Source organism: Phaethon aethereus, assembly GCF_964289735.1.
Source record: "Phaethon aethereus genome assembly, chromosome: 3".
In the NCBI taxonomy this organism is placed as follows: Eukaryota; Metazoa; Chordata; class Aves; order Phaethontiformes; family Phaethontidae; genus Phaethon; species Phaethon aethereus.
In genome coordinates this window covers 21336643-21348950 of record NC_138576.1, presented here as the reverse complement: position 1 = coordinate 21348950, position 12308 = coordinate 21336643, and the positions used below count along the sequence as shown (strand labels likewise).

Sequence of the window (12308 nt, the reverse complement as noted above, 5' to 3'; positions counted from 1 at the left end):
ATGCCATGGAGTTACAAAACTGACCTACAAAATAGACCTGAGTACCTGAGTGTGTGGGCTGTACACAAGTTATTTTCCTCCCTCTTATATCTGTTCTCTAAGTGTTCTTCACATTGCAAGTTCATCAAAAATGGAAAACTTCCTCTGTACTATCGAAAGTGTTTGGCATACCCACAAATACCTTCAAAAGATTGTTTTTTTATTATAAACCTTGCTTTGTGCCGCTTAATTATTTTGCCAAGCTGTTCCTTTGGAAATCTCCAATGAATACTGTGTCTCAATACTATTATTGTGTTTTAGATAATTTTTTTTCTGTTTCCACTTCTTTTATGCAATTCTTCACATGCAAGATGTCAAAAAGAAAACATCTACTCCAGAAATAACATGAAGTTGACACAGTATGAAACATCTCAGAAAATACTCGTATCATGATGGGAGGATTAGAGAATTTTCTGGCTAAGTCTTCAAAACTGTTGTTTACTGAATCAAGAAAGATGCTTCAGCATGTATCAATATTTTAGAAATGCCAAGTGATTTAGCTTATTGATAGAGCACTCAGGAAAAAGAATATCCTGAGTTTTAAAAAATGCTTTAAATAAAGTATAGGAGATGTTTCTATACTAAGAAAGGTCTTTACAGACCTCTAGTAATCTCCTGGTAGCAATTGTTTACGCTCCTGACAGCTATGTCTTCAATCTACACATAAAACATGCTTTATCTATACATAAAAATCTAACTAGCAAACATTTTAACTTATTTACTTGAGCTGATTCTACCCCCTACATGGGTGCTATTACACTTACTTAAGCTTTGCCCAGGCTAATAAAATTAAATCAGAAGGTTAATGACTTGAATCCGCCAGAGCAAACCACCTACTCACATAATCAAATTGATCTCACTGGCTCTTGCAGCCCTGTTGCAGCTCTGCAGTTTTTCTTGCCCGATGGAAGTCTGCCTTTTTTCTGGCACTTTAAACCAAATGCCTAGACCTTTTTTATTAGAGATTGAGAACGTTATCTAAGTCAAAGATATTAATTTTACGACTTTAAAAATTAACTTAAAATACTCTCACCTCTCAAATTTCTCAGAGAGTTTATCAAAATGTCACCAAACCAAAGCTTTTTTCTTCAACCTAAATTAGTTATTATCCCAAAGAATAACAAAATATCCCTTAAAAATCATCCTGCTTTGATACTTTGATAGGCAGCTTCCCACCAGCAAATCAACCACTGTGTATATTTTATATACATAAGCCGCATCATCACACTGCTGCTCCAGCTTTTTACATCATCTTAGCAGACAACGTAATGCAGCATTTCTTTGTATTTGAGTTTTTAATGGCTCACTAGAGTTATCTGTGCACCAGACCACACACTGCCCCACATATATTCCAAAATATTTTTGAAAATCTGGGAGAAAAAAGTTTCCTTACTTGCCATTAAAACATTATAGGACCTTGATTCAGACACACTTTAGAGATTTGGATATTGATGACAAATTTCATCTGATTATCATGAAATTTACCTGATTATCATGATAATCGGTCATTAAATAGAAGCCACCATGAGATATCAAAAAGTGAGACCTTTATACTGAAGTGGCTGACCAAAATCATGTAAAAACAAAATATTTACCTTCTATAGAGCACGGTGGACCTTGGACAGAGGCTGTCTATATAACTGTTTTGAGAAGCCTACACTGAATTTCATGCTGCCCCAGCTATGATGCTCACACTGCCTGGAGATAAGTCAAAGCAAGCATGGACTTGTTTATTCTATACTTTTTCTCCCAGGAAGGAAACCAGCAGCCATATGGCTAATAAAAGGCTATTAAATCCATCAGTCTGGCTAACACAATGCAAATAACTTGACACTGAGCAGTCATCATCCTGGTTACCAAAAACAGTCATTAATTAAGGTAATGTTGTGTACAAAGTAATATTCTTTTCCTTTTTTAGACCAGCCAGGCCATCAGCAGACTGTTGTAATAAGTGATTTAAGGGGAAGGAATGCTGAAAGAAAATGTTTCTGAAAGATCGGGGGAGTGGCAATTGGAAAGAGAATAAAAGATCTGAAAGTCCGAAAAACAACAGATCACAACAGAAAAGGGAGCAATGTCACAGTCATTAAAACTAGTTTTGGAGTTAAATACATATGCTCATTGTTTTGCATAGTAAAACTTAGAAAACAACTCAGGAAAATAACAAGTGAGAACACTACATTGTACCAAACTTCACAGTTTTCATTCTACAAACTTTCACAAGGTTCAAGAAGCCATGCCAGGCACTGCACAAACTCTGCAATGTCCTAATCTTCGCTAATCTTTGCAAATACAGATTGAAGAAAAAGACATGCAGCTGAGAGCCCACACCGGTTTCATGTGTCTTTCTCAAGAAGTTTGAGGATCTTTGTTATTTGCAATAAATTAAACATTCATTCAATTTTCATTTTAAAAGAATCACTTGACTCTCATTATCAACACTAATAATTCCATACCAAAAAGAAATCAAATTTGGCAGCCTGATAAACAGAGGAAGGAAAAGGAAATATTTGAGTCATTCCATTCCAGCTCAGCCAGCTCTCATTGCACCATCTCTTTGGATTGTCTTGAAACTCTGCCCGCGTTTGCAGTAATAAAGCCTGTAAAGCTATTTTTGTTTTGTTTTTGGTTTCTTTCATCAGACCCAAATGGAACAAGTGATAAAGACAATTTGGCTCAGTTGTTTCTATTTTACTGTATATACACACACGCGTAGTATGTATAGCATGTGTGTATATATATGTAAACACAGACATACACACAAGTATTTAAAATATTAACTTATTTTTATATATAAACTTCTCCAGAAAAACAAGCAACTATAAATATTTAGCTTGTGAGATATAGATTATAAATGTCACATTTATAAATTGACCTTTTCTGTAAGTGAAATCTTAGCATATAGGGCTGTAAACACTTTGGCTTGCTGGAAAGAGACTCAGCAAACGTCCAGGCCCAGGAAGAATCAGAAGCCTGAGGATTCCTCAGGTATACAAAGCTAAGCATAAATTCACATTTGCAAGATGATGTCTAGAGTGTACAAAATATTTGATCACAAAATAATACATGAAGTGGGGAAAAATACTGTAAACAAACTACAATAAGCTTTGAAAGTCTCAGAAATTTGAATCAAAAAAGAAATAATTGAAAAAATACCATTTTAAGAGATGAATCAAGATGGATGAAAATTTACAGTTTGTTTGTAATTGTTCAAAACAGAATTCAGGTCTGAAAACATTAATCTAGCATTTTCATCTTACCTATTATACACACTAAAATATTCCTGTAAAAGGACATTTTGTAATTCAAAAAATAAAATATTATGCAATTTTACACATCATGCACTATTTCTCGTCTTCTTTTGTTATTTTCTGAAGAGTTGTCTGCTATTTTTTTCATATCGTAATAGCAATAGCAATTTCTTCTATTATGTTGTTTTCTTTCCATCGCTTCCTTCTGTCTTTACCCTGAGCTCTGTTCTCTTCTTTACTGGCTATACTTTCTATTTTTCTTCTCTGCAGACTTTCTACCTTTTAATTTAAACTTAGTTTACTTACAAGCCAGTCCATAAGCACACGTCAGCAGCCTAACACTTATTTAATATGTAAATGGCCAAACTTTCTGCTGGCTAATGATATCCCCATCTCATCTCTTCACGAGCACCAACCTCACCTGGGAGAGAAGTCAGCAGAACCACTAAGAAAAATGGAAGAAGTTGGAATATTTATTAGTCATATTTTTCTCTTAGGCATATGTTTACGACAATGCTAGACGAAACACTCACTCCTCTCCTTGTGTCTCAGATCCAGACCCTCCTGATGATGCAAGAGATAGGCATCTCCCTGTTGTTTTTCCATCAGCCTTGTCTGGGAATTAGGAGAGAAAGAGTGTATTTACTCATGTCCAAACATCCATTTCTTACTCTTTCCAGTGAGTAATCCCATGTTTGTCTCTGTTACTCAAAATTTTCTTATTCAATGTCCCTCACGCCCATAAATTCCCCAAAGTAATGATGAAAATTGGTATAACTCGTCACTTTTAATTTTGCTGTTGTTGGGGAAAACTGAGTAACAGCAGAGACACTGCAGCTGTCTGTTAGCAGAATCAAGAAGACAGAAAAATGTTTAAAACTGTGATTGGGGACCTAGACAACAATACCAAGCAATCCACTAATTTATATAATCTTCATGGATTCCTAAAACATTTCTGTAGAATGAACAAAAAAATTTTGTGCTGGCCACAGTCCAAACTCCCAAAGCTTTGGGAATTAGAAGACAATCTTTTGAAACAGCTAGGGAGCAAATATCCTATACAGTCCTGGTGAGCATATATAGAAATGTTGGTAGTAAATGGCAAATTTTTATAGTGAGGGAAGGTCACCCATAGAGTTTCACAGAGAGCTGTGCTGGGTTCTATGCTGTTCAATTTATTCATAAGTGGAAGAGGGATGAACAACAGAGACAACAAAGTTTTTTACATCTGTTTGAGCAAAGACTGACTAGAAAGAACAGCAGAAGAACCTGTCAACAGTCCATGAATGGCTATTAAAACGCAGACCTAATGCATATTAGTACAAAGCAATGTATATGGAGAAAAACCAAACCTTACAAATAAAATGGTGGGCCTAGAACTGATCGTTACTACTTATGGACAAGATCTTAAGCTACCTTTGGAAAATTCCATGAAAACAAACAGTTCAAGAGAAGGAGATATGATGTCGGGAATTATTAGCAAAGGAACAGAAAATAAAACCAGAGACAATCCTGATGCTGCTCTATAAATCCCCAAGTTAGCCTACATACCAGATCTGTCCATGCAAATACTGGGGAAAGTTATAATTCCCTCACCTCAAAACACAGCAGAGTGGGGAAGAAGCAATTCAGATGATGAGGGGTTAAGAACACTGACCTTTCAGTGAGAAGATTCCTCAACTTTAAAAAGAAATTAATGGAAAAGCATAGGATCAAAGTTCATGAAATCATGGCTGGCACTGAGATGACAGAGAGGGATCGAGTATTCACTGTCTCTTCCAGTAGAAGAAATGGGGGACATCAAGGGAAGCTAGCAACTTGCAGGCTTCAAACAAAAGGAGAGAGCAATTTACACCATGTAGTTTGTGTAATACTCCTTGTCACCAAAAGTTATGAGTGTAAGTAACAGGTAAATTAGTTGAAAAAAAGAGGTTAAACAATTTGTGGAGGAGAAATCCATCAAGATTTACATATAATATGGAAATAATCATTAGCTCAGAAAATCTCTAAGCTGCAAATTTTTATAGGAATGAGCCACTATATGCTGCTCTATGCTGTCTACTTGTTTATAAACTGCATTTTCAGCCACCCTCAAAGAACAGACATTAGGTGAAATGGATCTTTGGGTTTACTCATTACACACATCTTTCTGTAAATAAATACATATTTAGCATTTGAACACTCAAATGTTAAGTATTGACTGGTCAAAAATACATCATAGTAAAAAAGATGAAAACCAGAAATTATATTTATTAACTGTAACATAAGACAATGTATTCCTCTGATGACAGTGTGTTAAATATACAGTAAGATACTTGCAGGAAACGATGGGTATAATTTTGCTCCACATGTTTTACCTTTCTTCAACAAAGAATTTGATGAAGCTTAACTTGCTGCTGAGATGACAAAAATACTTTCCCACTAGTGATCTAGTGACTTGGGGATACGTTCTTGAAACAAAGATTTGTTTGGGTCTTCCGCTGCACCTCTCAGCAGCTTTGCCTAATGTCTCCCAGTAAATGCCAAACACTCTATTAATGTTGTGCCCTTCTGCCCTCTGCCAACAACCAAGTACATTCTGCAACCTCTGCAAATGTCTCCTCAACACTTGGTCTTGGCTCATTCCATCAGCAGTACCAGGAATGACTTCAGCTGGGTTCACATCCTGTACACAACTCTCCAAAGTTGCTTTGCTGGGGAGGTTTGGTATCTTTTGCAGTATCCATTTGATTTGTTGGTACTAGGAGAATAGGGCTTAATGGAGGAGAAATACTCTCCTTTTAGCAACAATTAACATACATTAAGTCACTTTCTGTATTGTGTATGACTCCTTAGCCTGATTTTTGCAAGTAGTTTGTTTCTGTCAAAAAGAAAACATTCTCTTCTCAAAAATATTTTAAGCTTTTGTTTAGACAAGTAAACATCAACATTTATATACAGATGTTTAAACTCCTTTTATTGTCAACAGAAGACTAGTCAACACACTCACGCTACAAAAGGCTGGAGAATGAATAAACTGCCCAAACAGTAGCAGCTTAATTCAGTTGCCCGAACAGTGGTACCTAGTTTAGATGTCCCAGGCTATCCGAGACACCTGTTGGGAGCAAGCAGGTACGACACAGGCCCCATGGGAGACCTGTGTCCTTTTTGGAGCCTCCTAGCTGGAGGCTACAAATTATTTTCTCAAGGGAATTAAAATGGTGCTAGATACTATAGCTAGCAAATGAATCGAGTCTTAAGGGTACCCTTCCAGGTGAGACAAGTTCTGCTCCAGGCACCATGGACTGTATTGGCTAAGTTGCTACTCACTAGAAGAGAAGCTCAGACACTACACATGGCTGTAGACTCCTGCGTATAGAGACCTAAATGTAGGTGTTTTAATCTCAAATTGAATTCTGCACTTGGTCATAAAATTTCCATGAAGGAAGACCTAAGATAATTGAAATAATCTTATGCTTTGCCCCAGCTTTGTGTAATTCAAGCAAATCATCACTGGCATCTAATAGAGTTTGCTGCCCAGCCAAGAGTCTGTCAAGATCTGTGTCTGTATTCAGTTATTCTCAAACACTTCGAGTAAACCTTAAGTATCTGCTCTTTTTTTTTGAACACTACCTCTGTGTCTTACCTAAAAACTTATACCAGTGTCATATCTCTCGACTATCTCCTATATGTAAATTGATGCTCAGCAGTGATCAAGCTTACTCACGGTCCAGATTTGAGACTACAATCCTTTGTCCTTCACAGTGTTGAGGTCTATTTATTTGCTGTCTTAATTGCTTCATGGACTGCAAGTGTTCTAAAAGAGTTTCAAAGATCTCATTCAAAGCAAGGATCCCGCATTTTTCAGATGAGAATGGGATGGTGGTTTGCTGACTGATAATGCATGATTTGCAAACAGCTGATCTGCAAATAGCATTCATCCTTCTGCTATGATAGCCCAGAGACTCCTGCACTGACAGAATTCATACATATCACCCATTTCTTTTCCCTAAATGCCTCTGTTAAGAGGCATAATGTTATCACAAATCAACACTGAAGTGCAAAATGTCATTACTTTTCCATTACCCCAACCTCTTTGGTAATTCATGTACACTCCAAACATATGGGTGATTTGTGTAATTCAGATTTCTTTTTTAATTGTATTAAGGTAGATGCTCTTGAAAAGCATCAGTAATGGTTTTCACTGGCATTGTGAGTGTATGTCAGATTGCACAAAAATTCTCATGTAAGTACTTCTTATACAGCTGTCTAGAAAGTCACCATAGAATTAAACAACTAACATTTTCCCCTTTCCCTTAGGATGGATCCTTGACACTTACACTACAAACCAGAAATTAAAATAAATAAATAAATAAATAAATAGCTATGCACTGTAAACTATTAAATTTTTAGAATAATGTAAACAAAAGCAGTAACAAACAACACCAAAACTGTTCCCTTCGGTTTTATTTCAGTAACTACCTTCAAAACTTACTCACCTGGAATGATTGCAATTTTATAAGTCTTATTAAGGTCTGATCATTGAAAATTATACTTGCATATGGAAAAGGTCTTTTATTCATAGGAGGCATGCAGGACAGTCAAAGTAATAATTTTCTGTAGCAAATATTATTACGAGTGATTTACTTCAAAGTATATTTTCCTCAGTAATTTGCATGCCATTCTTAGTGCAAATCAAGTCCACTTCCTTTTGTGACAATTACTTTTTGTCAATTTTTACGTTTTCTGCTTACAACAGAATGTTAGTTTCTATTCTTATTCAGTCTTGAGACCCAACTGCAGTGAATGCAATTATGCTTGTACAGCTAGCAAAAAATGGGAGAGCATCCAGGTGCTGCCAAGAAAAACTGAACAAGTTTTAATATTGGTCTAAGTATGTGTAACTAGTCCTGTAGAGAAGTTTGGATTTTGGTCATGTTTAGGCAAGATACAAATAGTAACATATTGCATCGATACTCAAAGGACCCCTGTTAGAATTACAAACACCATGAACTAGAAATGGCTGCAAAACACAGAAATCCCCTAAATAAATGTAAGATAGGATACAATTCAGGGAAGACAGGACAGCAATAGTACTATATCCAGAATTTTACATTCCTCAACCATTTAAATGGTCTAATATAAATATGTTTCAGCAATTTCTGTGAACACCTGAGCACTCTATATTTAGTCAGGGTTGAAAGGAAACTTCCAGGACTGCACTTAAGGCATGAAGTGGTTTTGCAAACCGCTTTGGAGGTGGGTCTCCATTCTGAAGGGAAGTCAGCACAGGACCTGCTGACTGGGATGATGACCCTAAAAAGAGTCTGGGCAAAAATCTCATCTTGGGTGAAACCACGTGCTCACGCAAGGCTCCACGAGCGCTTTCGAAGCTGGCAGAATCCACCCTGCGGAAGATATCTAAGCCATGGATCCCAGCCTGCAGCAGGGAAGGGGGAAGCGCCAGAAAGCGGGGGAAGCAGGAGAGAGTGAGAAAATGTACAGCCAGAAGTAGCACTGGCAAGGTCAGCAACTAGTAATGTTATGAACAGTTTTCAAAAGAGAGCCTGAGATTAGGAGTAGACATTTTTGATATGTGGGGAAAAACATTTGGCTGCACTGCTGGTCTGGGCCCCATGCTGTTTTAATCCATATAACAAATTATATGTGAAGTAGAGCAAAGTCAACTCAGCTTCCAAAATGGGACAGTTTTCAGAACCAGTGCTCAGCAAAAAACAATATAACTATATACTTCTCAACAAGGAAAAACTTATGGTGAATTTTTTTTGTTTTACAAAAACTAGTTTTTACAAAACTACTTTGCATGGTCAATCTGTGTCCTAAGGAAGAAATAAAACAGACAAGAATGTGGAATTTACCAATGCAAGTAAAAATGGACTTAATTCATCAGCAACACACTTTGCAGGAGTTCATAAGTCCATGCTTTAAAGGGGAAGGCGTTCAATTGACATTAATTATTTCTTTCTAATTATCTACCTATCAACACCGCTACTAAAGAAAATACATTTAATATGCAGGCTCCACATGACAGACAAACTGAGAGTCAAAACCAGAGACGAAATAACTGCTTCTGATTTTCATGCATAAAAAAGAAACTATTTTTGAGTGTAGAAAGCCTTCCGTGGGTGATGGGATACCTCCATGAAGCATAACACTGCTGTGTAGAGCTGCAGTAAGGTAAAAATGAGTGGTCACCATCTGGTAATTCAGTGAGTACCTCAGCCATGTAATAACTGTTCTGAAAGTACACCCTACAGCTAAAGGTAGGCAATTCATATACAGTAAGCTATTTATGTATAATTGGTACCTTCAAACTACTGATTACTAAATAAATTGTACCATTGTTCTTTGCCCCAGAGATTCATAATGCTTGACTATCTTCTGGCCCATCTCCTCCCCACTCACAGCCATTCAGCAGAACTGTAGCAGGAGCAATTGTGCATTTACAGATGTAGAACTACTTATTTTATTTATAACAGTCCCCTGGACAGTTGGTGGAAAAGGAGAACACCCATTACCAGATGACAAGTAAGGCCACCATTATGTTTTGAAGAATGCTGGTCACCCGCAGACCAAACAAGAATCGCTGTTCTTTGTCAGGCTGAAAAACCGTTTTAACTTCTTTTTCATTACTTCTGCTGCACTGTAGCTTGCATTATACCGGAATGATAATTCAGATTTGGGATAGTAGACAATTTGATATATTAGTGGAGTTAGAAGAGTATAATGCTTGCATTGTTCACACACTCTCCTCTGACTCACTGCAGGATTATAAATACCCACCGTAAGGGGAGCTCCACCCTGGCTAGTTTTAATCTAATACTTTCTGCTGTTGCAGGCCCTTCTACCTTTAATACAAAACCAAGCCATACGCTAAACCTTTTTTTTTTTTTTTACATTTAAGATGAATCACAAAACTAGCTTTACACAGTTTCCTGCAATCTCAAGGCAAAAGGTGTTCTGTAAATGTACTTTGTTTCAAATGTAAGAAACATTAACCACCCACTTCCTGTATTGTTCCCTAAAAGGTTTACAAGTACTGCAGGACTAATCCCATTCTGCCAAAAGGCTGCGCTTCTTGCCAAAGAGCGACTCAGTTAACGTTAAATGACTGTACTCTTCACATTAGAAAGACTTGGAAGCTGAAACACACCAAGGCTTTATAGATCCCTTTTGAAAATATCTGACAAAGTCACAAGTCCATTTATTACAGGAGGCCCCGCAGAAAATTCCCAGGGCCGAGCTCCACTCAGAGCTCCACAGGCTGCGTGTGTGCAAGAGAAGGGCAGGGCTGCTGCCAAGAGCTTTCTGAGCCCAAGTAACATATAAGCGGGTCAGTGGAACAAGTCCGTTCCTCCCAGTAAGCACCGAAAAAAAATAGCTTGTGATGTTCGTTTAGAACTTTGCGTTTATTACAGGCAGATGAGGCTGGAAAGGTAACTGTTTCAGGAAAATCAATGTGAATGAAATAAACGTTAATCATTGTCAATACTGAATTTTATTACCAACACCATCCCACGCAAAACAGTGACCAGACCCTGGAGAGGAATGGCCGGACACTTCAACTGACACGTTAGTGCCTGAATTAAGAGAACAGGACATAGGACATTAAATAAAGTCCACAAGTCTCCGCAGGAACTTGAGCCGGGTGAGTTTTCAGCAAGCCCAGGGTTTGGGTCACGGTTTGCTCACACATCCCCACCACGTCTCAGAACCGAAGAGAAAGTGCTACGTATATCCCTGTCGATCCTCCCGCCAACCCAATACGCTCTGTCTACGCAGGACACCAAGGAAGCAGCAAAGTCCTTCTAGGGACGACCGTCCCCGCTCACTGCGGGGGGCTGGGCTAGCTGACCTCTCACGGTGCCTTCCAACCCAAACCCTTCTATCATCCTGTTCTACGCTTCGACAGCTGCGCTGGAGACCCCGTGCCCCCAGGTTAACCGGAATACACCCACCTCTAACCGCCCCCGCAAAACCCGGACACCGGACAGACCCCGCCGGCCCCCCGCGCTGCCAAAGCCGGGCAGGGGTGAGCCGGGCGCCGCCACTCCCCGGGACGGGCCGAGCAGGCAGCAGCGACGGGGAGCGGCCGGCCCGGCCCGGCCTAGGCGATCCCAGCCCAGCGCCGGGCAGCCGCGGGCCCGCCGGGGCAGAGTCACCGCCGCGGGCCCCAAGCCCCCTCCCCCGACCGCAGACAAAGGGCTGAGGCTCCACCGCCACCCAAAGTGCCTCCCACCCCCAGGTATCCCCTCCTCCTCCTCTGCCCTCCCTCCGCCCCTCTCCCTGCCCGCCGGGCCGCCGCTCGCCCCGCCGCGGCCGCCCCCGCCCGGCTACTCACAGGATGGTGGTTTGGGGCGAGACGGCGGGGACGCTCTCCAGCATCAGATGCATACAGCGCACCGTGGTGCGGAAGCAGAGGCAGCGGCTGGGGCACCACACGCTCCCGCGCTGCGGCGGCGGCGGGGGCTGCGCGGCGGCGGGGGGGGCGAGGCCCCCGCTGCGGAGCAGCAGCAGGAGCAGGAGGCAGAGGCCGCGGGCGGCCGCCGCTTCGCGCCGGGCCATGCCGCGGGGCAGCAGCAGCAGGAGGAGGAGGAGGAGAGGGGCTCCGGCAGGTCCGCGTCGCGCCCGCTCCGCTCCCCGGCCGCGGCTGCCGCTCTGGTCGGCGGCGGGGCGATCCCGTCCCCCCGCGCAGGCTGGAGGAGGGGACGGCGGTGGGCCCGCCCCGGCCGGCGGCGGGCTGGGCGGCCGCCCCGCCGCGGGGGCTCCGCGCCGCCCTGCGCACCGCACCGCGGGGCAGCGCCGCGCCCCGGGGCGAGGGGCCCGTCCGCCGCCGCCCCCGGGCTGCTGCTCCCTGGCCCTCGTCTGCATCCCCGGGAAGGGCGGGGGTGAAGGTGTCCCCGCAGACGGACGGCTGCGTTGCACCCCGGGAGAGGAGGGAAGGAAGGGAAAACGGAGGGAAGTGAGAGGAGCGGAGAAGGAAAAAGGGAGGGAAAGGAGAGGCAGAGAGACAGAAAA

The 12308-nt window shown here is 41.3% G+C and overlaps 1 protein-coding gene across 1 annotated transcript in view; it reads right to left on the bottom strand.

Moving 5' to 3' along the window:
- Positions 1–11855, bottom strand: part of PXDN (peroxidasin) — a gene marked incomplete at both ends in the record, with an annotated part of 88457 nt that extends 76602 nt beyond the window's left edge. Inside the window, one exon of the mRNA XM_081997757.1 lies at positions 11632–11855. Coding sequence (XP_081853883.1) covers positions 11632–11855 — 224 coding nt within the window. The remainder of the gene's footprint in view (positions 1–11631) is intronic.
- Positions 11856–12308: the final 453 nt, after the last annotated feature.